The sequence below is a fragment of the Rhinatrema bivittatum genome, chromosome 6 (assembly GCF_901001135.1).
Source record: "Rhinatrema bivittatum chromosome 6, aRhiBiv1.1, whole genome shotgun sequence".
Taxonomy (NCBI): domain Eukaryota; kingdom Metazoa; phylum Chordata; class Amphibia; order Gymnophiona; family Rhinatrematidae; genus Rhinatrema; species Rhinatrema bivittatum.
Genome location: NC_042620.1, coordinates 304,699,190 through 304,715,986, shown reverse-complemented (window position 1 = coordinate 304,715,986; position 16,797 = coordinate 304,699,190). Strand labels below are relative to the sequence as shown.

The window sequence follows — 16,797 nt, the reverse complement described above, 5'->3', positions numbered from 1 at the left end:
CTGCATCTCCTCCTACCAATTATATATGACTGAATATAACCGGAACCTGTGCAAACAGGTCCAGGAGCTATCGGAATGCCTGCCTCAGCAGCAAAAAGATGTTCTCTGTGGCAGTACAGCTGGGTCTGAAGGCAGTTAAACACGAGGGGAGGTCCACCTACGATGTTTTCGAAACAGCTGCAAGTATAGATGCAGTGGGCATTGGCGCCAGCAGGATTGCCTGGCTCTGCACCTCAGACCTTCGACTGAAGTCCAGGAGAAGGTGACTGATCTGTCCTGCAGGGGAGAGAATCTCTTTGGGGACAAGGTCAGGGAAGTGGTAGCCCAATTGAAGGACAACCATGAGACCCTTCAACAGCTATTGACTAGTGCTTCCAATCCCCTATCCTCCATCAGGAAGTCCTTTCGACAAGGCTTATGGAAATCCTTCTCACTCTCTGGCCTCCTGTGCTCCCACGCCCCACGCTGGTTCCAGGGGTCGTTCTTGTCAGCAACAGACCCCCAGCCAGCCCCCCAGCAGAGCCCTGCCATAGGGTTTTGACTGGGAGCGAGGGAGCGTGAGTCAACTCGCCATACCCCCAGCATCCTGCCCTCCGGTTGGGGGCAGGCTGCTTTGGTTTGCCCATTGCTGGCCCTTCATTATGTTGGACCAGTGGGTTCTCACAATAATTCGCCCTGGGTATTGGCTGAATTTCAGGGACGTCCCTGCGGACATTTCCCCATGTCTGTCTTGGAGTTTGTCTGCTGCTCAGGAAATACATGTGATAGAGCTGGCCGCCCTTCTACTGGCAGAAGCGGTAGAATCCTTTCCCTTCCACCAGCATGGCCGAGGTTTCTATTCAAGATATTTCCTGATGCCAAAGAGAACTGGTGGCCTACGCTCCATGCTCAATCTCAGAGCCTTGAACAAATTTCTTCAGAGGGAAAAGTTCAAAATGGTCTCTCTGAGCACCCTGATCTCTCTCCTCAGAAGAGAAGACTGACTCTGGTCCCTTGACCTGAAGGATGCCTATGCCCACATTGTGATCTTTTCAAGTCACAGAAAGTATCTTCGCTTTGTGTTGGAGGAGCTCACTACCATTGAGTACTGCCGTTTGGTCTGGCCTCAGCCCCTCGGGTCTTCACCAAGTGCCTGGCAGTAGTGGGGGGTGTACCTCAGATGTCAGGGGGTACATGTGTTCCCCTACTTGGTCAGCTGGCTTGTCAAAAGCGCCTCCCAGCAGGGAGCGCTGCACTCTTTAAGTATGACCATCCGAGTGCTGCAATATCTGGGGTTAGTCATCAATTACCCAACTTTCCACCTCTGCCCATCACTCCATCTGGACTTCATTGGAGCTAGACTGGACATGATTCAGGCCAAGGCATTTCTGCCCTGCGATCAGGCGCTTGCCCTGCCATCACTGACGAGCTTGGCTCATGGACGTCAACAGGTTCCTGTTCATCTGCTACTTCATCTTTTGGTACGCATGGCTGCCTCTGTCCATGTCACTTCATTGGCCCGCCTCTGCATGCATAGGGCGCAGTGGACATTATGGTTGAAATGGCAACAGGTGTTCCAGGACCTCGATGCATGTGTCTACATCACACCACCTCTGCAGGTCTACCTGTCCTGGTGGGATAATCTCTCCAACATATAGCAGGGAACCCCTTTTCAGGCTGCATAATTCCCCTCCTTGAGGCAGTTAGGATGTGGACTCATATGACCTTGGAGGGATGATTTCCAATGTCTCTGACAGCACTTCAAATGGTATCTCCTCAAACCCGTCTTCTCTCGCTGGCAGAAATAAGTCTTCTCCAGAAGACACCTCCTTCGCAATATTCATCAGGGTGATGGTGGAGGCCATCCCATTTCAGTTGCAATCTGAGGAAGATACCTGTTACAGAATGCTGGATATCCTCCAGTATGTGGAGCCTGCATAGGAAATTGTCAGTCACAGTGCATGAGATCCTTGTGGAGCTGGTGATGAGGATTTGAGTACACCTCCTCGCAATTCCCCTCATAAATAGGAAGGAGGACACTTTGCATCTCGTCCAGAAGGCTCTTGTATTCAACAAGCATCAGCTACCGCACTAATTTGTGGTGGTAAAATTTGCTCTCAAATAAGCCAAGTATACTCTGACCCATTCCTCAGCTCCCCTAGGGAAGTATCAGAGTGCCATGGGTATTCTTGGGAGGAGAGGTTGTCAGGGTGCCATGCTTATAGCCCGCATAACAGCCTACCAGTTCAACATGAGCCAGTTCATGTGGGATATCTGGAAGCAGGTGCTAGAAGTGGCCAAGCAATTGCCTTTACAGAAGGAGGGCACTCTTAAGTTCCTGCTGCATAAGGGCCTGGAATGTGTAAAATATGGGGTCCAGTCGACCTACAATGTTTTTGAGATGGCGTCGAGGATTTCTTCCCCTGGCATCAGCACCAATAGTCTTGCCTGGCTGAGGGAATCCTATCTCCATCAGGAAGTGCAGGAATGACTCGCTGACATGCCATGTACTGTAGAGATTCATAGATAAAGTGAAGGATGAAGTGGCTTTGATACAAAAGCATTATGGAATGCTTCAGTAACTCTCCGTTGCCACCAAAGATTCATCCTCCTCTGCTAGGAGGTATTTGAGGTCTGGCCAGATGAAGTCTTTCTTCTGCCCAAGGAGATACTATCCTCTGCATTCTCAACCCTGTCAGCAGCAGACCCCTCACAGCCTTCCCAGGCAGCTGAGGGCCTCAGAGTCCTAACCTGTATCCTAGTCAACTCATGTGGTTTTGACTAGATCACAGGGTGAATAGCCGATTCATCTGCACCAGGTGCGATGAACCCCCCAGTCGGAGTGAGGCTGTGGTTCTTCATGAACCAGGGCTCAGTGTAAGCTCTACCTGTGGGCTTTGTCCATTGTCTGTGAAGAGTACAAATTAAATCTTTTGAGTACCCCACCAAATTGCCCCATCCCCCGAGCCCCTGTTATGGGTCAGGAGCACATCAGGAAGTACTCCTCGTGAAGCTGTCCTCCCTCTTAATGGGTAGAGTAGTCAAGCCCTTTCCACCAAGGTAAAGAGGGCAGGAATTCTACTCCCAGTACTTCTTGATTACAAAGAAAACAGGAGGAATCCGTCCCATCATAGACTGAAGGGCCCTGAACAAGTTCCTCAAATGGAAAATGTTCAGGATGGTTTCCCTGGGTACCATTATCCTCTTTTTCAAAAAAAGGGGAATGGCTATGCTTTCTCGATCTAAAAGACATCTACACCCATATCGAGATCTTCCAGGGTCATATGATGTTTCTCAGATTCCTAGTGGGAACTCAGCACTTACAGTACCACATTCTATCCTTTGGCCTAGCATCATCCCCATGTGTCATTACGAAGTGCTAGATAGTGGTGGTGCATCTTTTCCAATTGAGAGTCCATGTTTTCCCTTACCTAGATGATTGGCTGGTCAAGAGCACTTCTTGCGTAGGGGCCAAAGGGTCCATTCGTTTGACCATCTGGGTATTGGAGTTGCTAGGTTCATCATCAACTCCCCCAAGTCCCATCTCAGATATCACTGCAGTTGGACTTCATAGGAGACCTGCTTGACATGGCTCAGGCCAAGGCTTTTCTGCCATGACAAAGGTCATCAACTTGATGACCACTATGATGGAGATTCAGTTGAGCCAGCAAGACTCAGCATGGCACCTGTTGAGGCTGTTGGGACACGATAATACACATCACTCCCTGAGAAAGGTTGCATATATGGATAGCCCAGTGGCACCTGGCCACTCAGGGGCTTTGGGACTGTATCTGAGTCACCCCTTCTCTCCAGGTCCCATTCCAATGTCCTGGGGTACAAATTGTCCTAACCATGGATATGTCCACACTAGGCTGAGCTCATGTAGATGGGCTCAGCATGCAAGGTCTTTGGTCTGCCCAGGAGCAGATGTGCCAAATCATCATCTTCCAGGAGCTCTAGGTGATCAAGAATACTCTGGGCTTTCAGCTATTGACTGTCCAACAAAATTGTGTTGATACAAACCAACCAGGTGACAATATGGTATGTCAACAAGCAGAGTGATACAGGTTTGTATCTCCTGCATTATGGGCCCTCTCCCAAGGGATGGTGATCAGTTCCATGTATCTGGCCAGAATAGAGAATGCAATTACGTACAGGCTGAGTTGTTCCTTTAGACCCCACGAATGGTTTCTAAAACAAGGGGTAGTGAATTGGATCTTATGCCTGGGAGGAAGCTTGGACTGTTTTCTACACCTGTTGAAGACTGGTCAAGACTAACTCCATTAGAGTTCATCTGTTGTGTTTGTGGACACTTAGACTGAGGTGGGGTTGACGCAACCTGCAGGAAGAAGCCCTGCTGGTCCCCACCATCGGCAGGTGGACCCAAACAAAGCAGATGCCCAGCTGGAGCTTCGCCTTTACCAGGGCACGATCCTCTCAGGTTGAGCCTTTGGTTGCTGAGGCCGGTGGGTCTTAGGTGTGGACTTTTGTTGATGGTGAAGAGATCTATTGAGGTAGCTGGGTTGGAGTGTGTGTAGATGACACATATCCAGTGGCAGGCAGAGGATAGTGGCAGGTGGAGATCAAGAGTATCCAGGCCAAGGTTAGTATCAGATATCTGTCTAAAGGGAATGGCAAGACTGATTGGCACGGCAGGAACGCTAGGAGTAGAACAAGCAGGCAGCAAGGGAAGCATGTAAGAACTGAAGAAGACTAGGAACGCTGGAACTGAAGAACTGAAGACAGTGACCCTGGAACTGAAGAAATGAAGACGAGGAACACTGAAACTGAGACAGGACGCTGGAGCAACACGCACTGCTTTTGGAGCTGGGAGACCTGTTGCTGAGGCAAGGACGTGAAGTTCTGGAGCGCCTTTAAAAGGCTTGGCTGTATGCGGTCATTAAGCCATGCTGGGGGAATTTTCCCGCCACAGGCTCTTTAAATCTGGCAGCATTGGCCTTATGCACGCACAGGTTAGTCTGCTGACTGCCTGATGTAACATCATCTGAATGATATTAGCATATATCACCATAGTATAGAAGGTAAGTCCATCTCTGTACAGTCTATAATTGTTCAATTTATGTTGGGGCTGCTTCAATTAAAGCCTCCCTTAAGGCCTCTCACTATGTCCTGGGACTTCAGTGTGGTTTTAGCTCAGCTGATGCAAGCTCCTTTTGAGCCACTGTGCTTTCTAATTAGCTAGAAGACTGCATATCCTCCTGTTAAATCCAGGTGGAATTGCATCTTGGGGGGGCCATGTCAGGGCTCACTCTGTCAGAGCCATGGCAGCATTGGTGGACCACTTGCAGGCAGTTCGCATGGAGGAGATCTGTAGAGATGTGAAGTGGAGTTCCATCCACTCATTCAATTCACATTACTGTTTGGATAGGGATGGCTGACGTGACAGTCAATTTGGCCAATCTGTCCTTTAGAACTTGTTTGAGGTGTAGAACCCAACTCTGTTCCTTCCTAGGGCCCATTCTTTCTGTCAGGCTGGCCCCTCTTGGCACTTGTTTTGATGTTTTGTTGGTCTCCTTTTATGTTGGGGGTGACCTGTTGCTAGGGATTCACTCATGTACGAGGACTACATCCTGTTTGTCCTCAGAGAAAGCAGAGCTGCTTATCTGTAACAGGTGTTCGAAGAAGACAGCAGGTTCAGTCCTCATTAAACCGGTCCGAAACCCTACAGAGTTGGGTTTCCACTTCATGGGTTCTGATTTTCATTTTTCGTTCCTCAATTCTATGTTATAAGACTGAGAGGACCACTTCCCGGATGAATACTAGGCATGCTCAGGGAGGGGCTCGGTCAAAATTCTAGAAACTTTGGCATGTTTTACATGCCAGGCTCCGTCGTATGTCATCATCCATGTGTGAGGACCGATAGCCTGCTGCCTTCTGAGAACACCTGTTACTTGTAAGCATCTCTGCTTAATTTAGATATTGCAGATTTTAAAGATAATTTAGGTTGAAATAATTATACACCTTTTCTGCCTTTTCTTGCACTATTCTATAAAGTCTCAGATTCTATTTTTAAAATAAATGCACACCTTTTTTGATTCCACATTTGTTAGTTAATTTTGTTTATCATTCTTAATTTAATGTGATTGAATTCTTGGACAAGGCGGTTTCGGAAGTTCCCTCCCAGCCCGCTCCTTTTTGGAGTGGACTGGGAGGGAACTGGGGAAAGGTCCTATTGCATCGCTGCGTCTTAGAAAAATTCCTCTCCTTATACGCGCGCCGATATAAATTCCGGCGTTCATGTGCACGTAAGTAGCGGATTTTATAAAACGCGTGTCGACATGCACATGCCATAAAATCGGTGCTTCCGTGTGCGTGCACTGGAAACAGCGCGCGCATGGACACCCATGAAGTTCTTTTAAAATTTACCTTTAAATGGGTAAATTTATGCAAGTATGGGCTGTATGCTTAACTTTACCTATACTGAACAAAGACATTCCTGGGGCAGGCACTTACGCACGTACCTTTTGTATTTTCAAAAGAAGGTGTATGAAATTTCTCAAAACATTTCTGCGTATATAATAGGTGTTCTCTCGAATATCGGTTTAAAAAAAAAGCCAGTAAATAAATAAAGAAATAATTGTGAGTTGGTAATTCTAATGGGGAAAATTTTCACTGTGACCTTGTGTGTGAACGTTCACTGAAAACTGGTGTAATACTGCATGTATTTTCCATCAAATTTATACGGGCTGTTACAAATTTACCTCCTAAATATTTGTTTCTCATTTAATTTCATCTTCTTAAAGAAAGGAAATCTGTGGCATAATTTAGGGTCGCTGAAAAATCCAGGTTAAATAATTTATCTGATGCAATACAATTTTGAATTTTGATTATTAAGTGGCTTGATATATATTTTTTTTTAATGCAATACCGTTGCTAATGCTCTATACCATTAGCATTCGTTCTTCCCTTTATATCATACAATAGTTTCTTCTAAGACAACATTTACACCTTAATAAAACTTTTAGGGGTGAATTTTTAAAGGAGTTATGTGTGTAAAAGTATTAAATTAGCAAATATGCTGGTAAGCTTGTACTTGCATGTATGCTATTTTCAAAACAAAAAATATGGGCCAATTTTTGGTTTCACGTACACATTTACCAAGGCAAAAAAGGGGAGATCTACAGGGATGGCAAGCTGAAGAAGAACATGTGGTAATTTCTATTTTATAAGAAATTTACACAAATGTATTATGCAACTTATTTACATAATTTTCAACCTGCAAATTATCTGGCACAAATAGTATCAGAGTTGTCTGTTGACTGCTGCTGTTGGGTGGGAGGTCCGGGTGAATTGGAGGGAGTTCAGGGTGAAGTACTGAGCGAGTCTGAATGAATTGGAGACAGACTGTATGAATTGGTGGCGATATCGTAAATGGATAAATTCAGTTATGTACATATGTGTTAAAATATACTGGCTTTCACATATAAATCAGGGATTTATGCAAGCAAGTAGGGGTGTGCATTCGGATTGACCGCATTAGTAAAACGCAACTCATATTTTTTTTTTACTTAAAAAATTGATTCGACATAAACGATCGGATTTCCCACATATCGAACATAGATATGTTCGATATGTGGGAAATCGCGATTGTTGAGCCAAAATAAAAATATAAACCCCCTCACCCTCCTTAATCCCCCCCCCCCGACTTACCACAACTCCCTGGTGATGGAGCGAGGAGTGAGGACGCCATTTCTGCAATCCTTGGCGAGAAGCATGTGACGTCGGCGGCACGTCGAGTGACGCCGGCGTCACGTGATTCCCGGCTCGTTCGCGCCGGACGGCTCGTTCGGCCCAAAAAGAACTTTTGGCCAGCTTGGGGGGGCCTCCTGACCCCCCCAAGCCGGGAATCACGTGACACCGCGTCACTCGACGTGCCACCGACGTCACATGCTTCTCGCCAAGGATTGCAGAAATGACGTCCTCACTCCTCGCTCGATCACCAGGGAGTTGTGGTAAGTCTGGGGGGGGGGATTAAGGAGGGTGAGGGGGTTTAATTTTTTTTTTTGCACATATGTACATATACCCAACTCATTGGATTTTTTTTATGTCCATATTGGCCGCAAGTGGGACCCCCTTTCGGACATAAAAAATATGAACATAAAATTTTGCTCTGCACATCCCTACAAGCAAGTCATATTTTTTTCATGCATAAAATATATGTGAATATATTTATAAAATAGGTGGGAAAAGAATGCACTTTCAATGCATTGAAGGTTTTTACATGTAAACAAACATATACCTGTATATTGGAGGGTGGAGATATGCATATACCTGTATATTGGAGGGTGGAGATATGCATATTTTATAAACTGCACATGCCTGATATGCACAACATGTAGTAGGTCTCCAAATGGCCATATACGCATGGAGTTGTTTGAAAGGTATTCACCACTTCAGACTTGTGAATTAATAAATTCTTTCAATGTGGCAGACTTCTCTCTAGGCATTGTTTAATTTGTAGTAAAATTTATTGTATTATATTTGTCAAGCATTTTTGTGAATGATTATTTATAAATTGAGAAATATACTCATTCTCGTTGCATAAAACTGTAAATTAACATGGGAACCGTATCCCAATATTTTAAAATTTATATTTTATTTATTTAGCATTTTTTTTATATACCGAGGTATAGCAGAAGTTGCCTTCACTCCGGTTTACATTTACAACAACCTGTTACATTAAAAGTATTTAACAGAGAAAACAGAAACTGGTTCTGAACAATAAATTAATATCAATCAAAATATACAATATAGTTAGGTATATATCTGTGCTCTAAGCATGTAAGGGGACAGCTGATACAGAGAAAAATCAAGAAGGTTTCTATGAGTCAGAGTGGTAGTCGTTAGAGGGAGATTGCATGCCCAAGGTGGGACACGCCAAGGGTGTTGACTGAAGTCTTATCCCTTACTGTCTGAGTGTTTGGCTGAGTAGCCAAGCTTTAAGATCTTTTTTAAAAGATTTAAAGTGTTCTTGAGAGCTCAGGTGATGAGGTAGCGAGTTCCATAATTTGGGGCCAATGATGGAGATAGCTCTGTTTCTTGTGGAGGACAGTTTGGCTTGTGGTAGAGATGGAACATCTAGATGAAGTTTGCTTGTTGACCTTGTCATACGTAGTGACCTTTGTATATGTATGATATTGTCCAGGGCTGTGTAGTCTACTTTATGAATTGTCTTGTGTAAAATTGTAAGGACTTTGAACTCTATTCTTTTCTCCACCGGTAGCCAATGCAAATTGTTGAGTACGGGGGTTATGTGGTCAGATTTTCTTTTACCAGTCAGGACTCTGGCAGCGGCATTCTGAAGTAACTGCAGTGGTTTTAAGGTCATTTTAAGTAGACCTATCAGGAGAGAGTTGCAGTAGTCCAGACTGGAAAAGATGAGGGCCTGTAAGACGGTTCTGAAATCGTGGAGGTGAAGCATCGGTTTTAGGTGTTTGAGTATTTGAAGTTTATGGAAGCCTTCTTTTGTTCTTGTTGTAATGTGTTTTTTGTAGTTTAGTTCATTGTCTAACCATATGCCAAGGTCTTTTACGTTGTCTTTAAGTTGAATGTGAATGTTGTCAATTTGGAAGGGTGGTGTGAGTTTGAGTATTGATGGTAATGTGTTGCTATTGCAATACAATATTTGCCTAAAAATGACAGCGTATTAATGTCTATTTAGTAATCAGTTTTCATTACAATGTCTTAGGTTTAGCCATATATAGCCCTTTAAATTTGTGTTAGCTTTTTTTTTTTATAACTGTTCCGTTCCTGGAGGATGTTGACGAAGATTTTTTTTTTAATATTTAATAGTGCTTTATGTCTTCCAGTTGTTCAGTAAAGGATATCTGCAATTATAAATCAAGATTAATAATAACTAATGAAAAATGACATTTTCCTAGGCCATTTGCTGTGCAAGTCGTACAATTAATGCGTATAATTAATTTATTTCAGCCTGCTAATCCACCATCTGGTGTCCCTCCAGTGGGAGGGCCATCACCTCCACCACCACCACCTCCACCACCACCACCACCTTTGCTTCCAGGAAGTGCGCCGCCACCACCACCACCACCACCACCTCCCTTTGGTGGGCTGCCACCACCACCTCCTCCGTTTGGTGGGCTTCCACCACCACCACCAGCTTTTGGAGGCTTTCGTGTACCTGCTCCAGTTTTGCCACATGGAATGCAGGCAAAGAAAATATATAAACCGGAAATTTCTATGAAGAGAGTAAACTGGTCAAAGGTAAAATAATGTTTTCTATTTTTACAAGCCATTAAGCCTGTGGCTACATTAAATTTTTTTTTCAGTCCATTTTCGAACATAGCACCCTTCTACACTTTTTCTCCCTCACTCCCCCTTCCTCTCGTTCACTCATCCCCTTCCCTCCACTCAGTCTAACTCACCCTCTGTCTCCCACTGCCTCCTTCCCCTCACTCTCCCCTCCCTCCCCTTCCCTCAGTCACTCCCACCTCTCTCCCCTTCCCTCAGTCACTCCCCACCCTCTCTCAATCCCATCCCCTCTCTTAATCCCATCCCCTCTCCCTCAGCCCTCCTCCACTCCCTTTTTCTCTGCTCTACAACTTCTTACCCTTCTACTTACTCACATCCCTCTCTCTCTCACCTTCCCCTCATTCTCCCTCATTCTCCGTCTCCCCTCACTCTTCCCCACCTCTCCCACCCCCTACCTCCCTCCCTCCCACACACTCACCCACTCCTCCCCTCCCTCCCACATACTCTCTCGTCCCTCCCTCTGACTCTATCCTCCCTCCCTCTCACTCTCTCCTCCCTCACTACTAGCTGCCGCTGCTGCCGCTCGACGCCGCTGCTGCCACTCAACGCCGCTGCTGCCGCTGCTCCTCGTCGCCGCTGCCGCTCGACGCCGCCATATTGATATATTCAGCTGAAGCTCGCTGAGCCCATCGTGCTTGGCCGCACATGCGCAGTAGAGCTGCTCTCTACTGCGCATTTGCCACACGTCGGTCAAGCTTCATTTATTAGGTTGATTGGTATGGATCGTGATATTTCTTCTAGGTGATTATTTTCTTATCGATGTGGAAAATTTTTGCTTTTTCATGGGCTTGTATAAACAAATAAAAGTACACACATACATATAAAATTGAGGCAACAAGTAAAATGATTTACAGAAATAAAGTATAAATAATAATAAAAAATTAAAAATAATATAAAACCAAATGCACTATCACACTGACATAGATAAAATTAACTGCAAGCAGGTGAACATGATATTGATTTGTATGTGATATTTGTATCTATACAAGCATAATTTTCTATATATGTGTGTGCAAATATCCATAGGCATACACTTAACACAAAAATGTAAATGAAAAACCGTATGTACATATAGACAACCTAGTAAATACTCTGTTTAACATATATGAAAAATGAAAAAAATGAATGAAACAAATAAAAAAATAAAAATAAAAAAATGAATAAATAATTATAAAGAGAGGGGGAGAAAAATAGAAAATGGTATATGAATGGAAGGATGAAATAAATGAACATGAAAAAGTGAAATTGTTGAATGATAGTTCTAGCTACCTGTTATAATATTAATAACAACAATTTTATCTATGTCAGTGTGATAGTGCATTTGGTTTTATATTATTTTTAATTTTTTATTATTATTTATACGATATTTCTGTAAATCATTTTACTTGTCTCAATTTTATATGTATGTGTGTACTTTTATTTGTTTATACTAGCCCCTGAGGCAGCTCTTTGAGCGAAACTCGGCCAGAGTCGGGCAAGAATCAATAAAATCCTTCTTTTTCATCGATCCATCTACTTGTGTTTGTTGCTATCCCTGCCTATGTGACAAAGGGTTGTCTAAATAGGAGTAAAATAACGCCCCGATTAGAAAAAGGGGCATGGCTATGATAATTTTAAAGTTACCGCACCGTGTGCTAAACATTGTCTTATGTTGGGCTGCTGAGAGACAGAGACTCTTTATAAAGCCTTCACAGTATTCAACTATTTATATCACTATAGGAGGGCCAGCTATTAACTCGAAGTGAGGGTTTGGTGGTAGTTTAGGGTTTGGGGGCCAGTTTGACATGCAGAGTGAGACATACGAAAAAACACAGTACACCTCAGTAAAGATTTGACGTCATTTGCAGTGAGGAAAGTCTCACAAAATGAAATTTCCGCAATCTTCTCTCGCCCTAGGCCCCCAAACCCTATACCACCACCAAAACTTCACCTCAAATTATTAGCTGGCCCTCCTATAGTGATATAAGTAGTTGAATACTGTGAAGGACTGCCCAGAAAGTCAGTCTCTCTCTCTCCTTTGAAAAATTTGCATTTGCACAATGCGATATAATTAATATCGCATGTGTTATGGCGTTAACACATTTTGATGAATGACCCTGTGGTGGGTACTGAGACAAAGTCCACGGATATTGCACTAATTGTTAAAGGAGAAGTATGTGTTTTTACTTTGAAACTTGTTACAGGTACAAAGTGCCTGGAGATGTTGCCACAAGCTTTTTTGCAGGTATTTTTTTCCATGGAAAATAATGCATGTAGATCTGAAAATGCATTCTTAACATGCAACTTTCCTTCCTCGACTTAAATATGCACCTGGAAATGTCTCCTCTCATTGCAGCTAAAAGTATGCATAGCTACATTGAGGCAGGGCTGCTGGTTAGCATAGCTAAAATGCTCTTTACCTGCATAAATCTATTTGAAATTTGCCCCCTCCATAATTTAATTCAGTTGTTTTCTTGTAATTGACTTACCACTTAGAAAATGCATTTCCCAATGATTTAATTTCTCTTTTCCCCAAAAAAATTTTTCAACCACAAAAAAATCACTGCGGATCTCAGGTAGAATCTAGATATCCAAAACGGGAATGTGCAGCAAAGGAAATGGATAAGAAAAATAACTGATGCAGAAAGCCCAGGGTGTAATGGCTGCACAGAAAAATTCTGACGGTTGAGCAGAACACGTAACAAGAGCGTTCCTGACACATCTCTCAGTAGACTGCAAATACTGATCAGTGTTTTTTGTACTATTTACAAGCCATAAACATTTTATTACTGCCCTTATTAAATGATGAAACAAACTGCACTGTTAATATTGAGTGGGTCGGTGAGCAGAAGTGTTACCCAGACATCCTTATCCAGATATCCAGTGGAACTTATCCTTGTAAGTTTGCTGTTGAATATACTGAGATAGCTTTACCAAAGTAAAATTATCCAGCCATATTTAGGACAGTGTTTTCTTTGACCAGCCTGACCAGTGCTGAATATTGGCACTAACCAAAAGGGGCAGCAGAACACCCCCAGTTCTGCCCTTTAATATCATTCTTTCTTGCGTCCATTCTTTGCATAAATCATAGATTAGAGTTATTCATTTCCAAACATACCAATAAAATGCTTGATGCTAGTAAAAACCTCTAGGGTCTACTTTCCTCCTGCAGGCAAGGTTAGCATGCCCCTGAAAAAAAACAACATTTTTAGTAGAAATGTCAGGATTAAGTGACTCTTCTGTACTATGTTTGGAGAGAGAGAGAAGATTGAGCACCAAGAGATATAATCAGAGACCAAGAAAATGTGGCCTAAATATACGGAAACGGTCCTATTTGTTTGGGCACTGCTCTTCTGCTTAAAAAGAACATCCAAGCTCACCTCCATATGTCGCCCCAGCAATTGCCCCCTGGGAAAGTGGGAGATGGGTGAATGGTGAGGGCTTTTATGTGGTGAACTTTCTTAAGATCGATGCAAGGTATTAGGCACCCTTGTTAGCCCTCCCTCACACATACACACTGAACACACAATTAATAATTATGCATTTATAATAGATTTTTCATGAAAAAAGACATTCAAAGTAAGTCTTCTGAGGTAAAATTATCACTTACAGCAACACGCATATTATATTTCCATATACTGCTGTGGTGCCATTGAGGAAACCCTTGAAAATACACTTGAAACCATAAGGTATCTGGCCTATTAAAAAAGTATGTAAGGTTTGGTGCTTGGCCCTAAGCTATAAGGAAAATGAACTACAATTACAATATACTAAACTTCCCATACCAAAACAACACTAACTGCCACTATTCAAACCACAAGCACCCTGCCCATGAAATTGCAACTCTGCAAATATTACCCCAAACCCTAAAACACCAATATGAATCAATTTAGGAAAACCGAACAAGTCAGGCTGCTATGGATCTCTACACAGTAGCAGAATGGTAAATCTTGGTCTCGCATGCAGAGCAAGCCCTGAATAGAATATTTTGCTGGGTGCCGTGAGAGAAACCCAATCGGGGGGCATCAGCAGCAGCAATCTGAAGCAACCTGCACTCGGCATTTCAGATGCCAAGCTCTAGCCAGTCCACTCCCTCTATATGCTGCCCCATTACCTTCTGAACCCAGGCTGCCTTGAATCTTGCTAGGGATTGCTGGGATTGCAAGAAGGCTGATGGCCTCTGGAACCGACAAAGCAGTCCTGCTGCTCACATGTAGGCCTAAGCTGAACCCCCTCGCTCTCTGCTACCTGTCTCTGCCAATCAGATCAGGTCCTGTGTGTGTGTGTTTTTTTTTTATTCTGGAGTTACCTCTTGAGCTGCTAGAAACAGGATCCATCGCATGCGGGAGCCCAACAGCACAGCGCTGGAGCTGGGAGGGAACTGCATGGAATTGCAGTAGCAGCTTTGCTAAGAGGCCTATGCCCTCTGTGGCCTGAAGAGGGATGAGCCTCCCTAGTTGTCCCAAAAGGTGCACCACAAGGCAATGACATTGACCGGAGGAGGAAGCACACCCTCCCAAAACTCGCTGAACTTTGGAGAGAGCACTACTAGCACATGAGAAACCTAAGGTAGGGCAGGAGAGGAGAGCAGAAAGGTATGGCTCCGAAAACTGCTGCAAGAAGAGAATGGTGAATGGGCCAGCGCACCCGTATGTTTTGCTGAACCAGCCCCTGCCCTCCATGCCTACTTGGATTCACATACCTCTCCCCCCCCCCCCCCCACCCTGCCTGAGGTCCTCCCCTTTAGAGTCTGGAGGCTGAGCATTGCCCTAGTTGTGGGCTCCCCATCCCCAAGTGAGGGATGGGGAGCCCACAACTCCTTTTCCGCTTGTAAATTGTACTTGCACATGAATATCCTATGGACAATTCAATGGCAATTTTCAAAAGCCCACTTTCACATGTAAATGCTTTTTCAAATCAGGCCTTAAGTAAGTATCCCCTCCCTGACTGGCTTACTAAGGGCACTACAGCATCATCATGTAAAGTTCCTGTCCTTGTTGACAGCCCTTACCCAGCCTGCAGCAGCCATCTTTACATTTCCTCCTCCCTCTTAAGGCGCTCAGTCTCTATTTGCTCTGTTAATGGCCCACTGCACTGTCCTCTGAGATCAGCCCATGCAGCTCACACAGAGGCCTGACTAGCAGGGCAGAGAACTTCCCCTGGCTCACATTAGCACAGCAGAAAAAAAAATGACTTCTGTTCTGCTGCTGCTGTCAGCCTGTCATACAGTATGGTGGCAATAAAATTGGAGCTGCTGTGATTTGTTCTCATCTGTGATAACATCAGATTATCCAAGGTGGGAGTTTTGCAGTTTGGGGCTACTGATTTACTCTGGTCTGACTTCTACCAGTCATATTAAATCTGTAATTCATTGTGTTTTTTTCAAACTACATGTTTTATGTGGTTTGAAACCGTTTTTGAAACCCACATATTTTCAGACACTGGTTCAGACATTGATATTACCATTACTTGACTACTGTATCATCATGTATATTGGTCTCCCCAGCTCATTATTATGAGTGCTTCAATTGTTGTAGAATACAGTGACTTGATTAATATCTGGTTGCAGTATGAGGAACAATATCTCTCTTTTTTTTTTTTAACTCCACTAGCTGCCCATTAGATGACACACATTATACAAGGCAGCCATAATAATGATTCACAAACTCTTGGCTGTTGACTGTTTTCCTTGGGTTCATTTTTATGCATTGTGTATGTAACCATACACATGCCTTGTGATCTTCTCAAAGTGACTTGCTCGAAGTTCCAACTGTTTGACATGCTCAGCTTGCAGAGACAAGAGAGCACAATCATTTTCTGTGGCAGCTCCAGCTTTTTGAAATTGGTCATCTCAAGAGCTGCACAATGGATGGTACAAAGTAACGCTAGCAGCCGCTACTGTAACATCGTCTCGCCAGCATCCCCTCCACCCAGTCCCCAATCATTCACTCTATCAGACTTATGCATGTACATCACATTCCTTTAACAGCAGAACACTGAGACAGATTGGAATAACAAGGCCGCAGCTTTATTCAACACGATAATTGTATAAAACCTTGAACAATTGTCATCCAAGTCGATATGTTGCTCACTATTATGAAATGACCTTTCACCGCTGCTGCCCGCCATGAGGACCAAGCAGGGCAGCCTTGAACCATGGGCCCCCTGCCTTGTCCCCAAGCAAGGGGGCCCCGATCATCGTGACGTGTGCTGCCCCTTCCTTTTGCGTCACCCAAGGCACTGATTGGCTGGAACTCAGTTCCATGATGCTGTCGTCACAACGAGCAACACGCCCAACCGGCTCAGGTAATCGCCAAAAACATATGAGGTAGGGTGGACCCTTGCCTCATGTCCCCCCACTAACAAACCGGCTGCAGCCGGTAACCTATTCCAGTTATCCAGTCTTCCATGGCATCCTGGAGAGCTTTGTTAAAGATGTCATAGCCAAAACAGACCCCGGCATAGATCATCCGCCCATGGTGTCTTATCTGGCGACTGCCGAGTTTTGTATCCACACATCGATTTGATGATTAACTTTTTTTTGTT

At 44.1% G+C, this 16,797-nt stretch overlaps 1 protein-coding gene across 1 annotated transcript in view; it reads left to right on the top strand.

The window, feature by feature from the left end:
- Nucleotides 1-16,797, top strand: part of DIAPH2 (diaphanous related formin 2) — a 2,404,298-nt gene that overhangs the window by 799,733 nt on the left and 1,587,768 nt on the right. Inside the window, exon 17 of the mRNA XM_029607438.1 lies at nt 9,934-10,224. Within this exon, the coding sequence (XP_029463298.1) occupies nt 9,934-10,224 (291 nt within the window). The remainder of the gene's footprint in view (nt 1-9,933; nt 10,225-16,797) is intronic.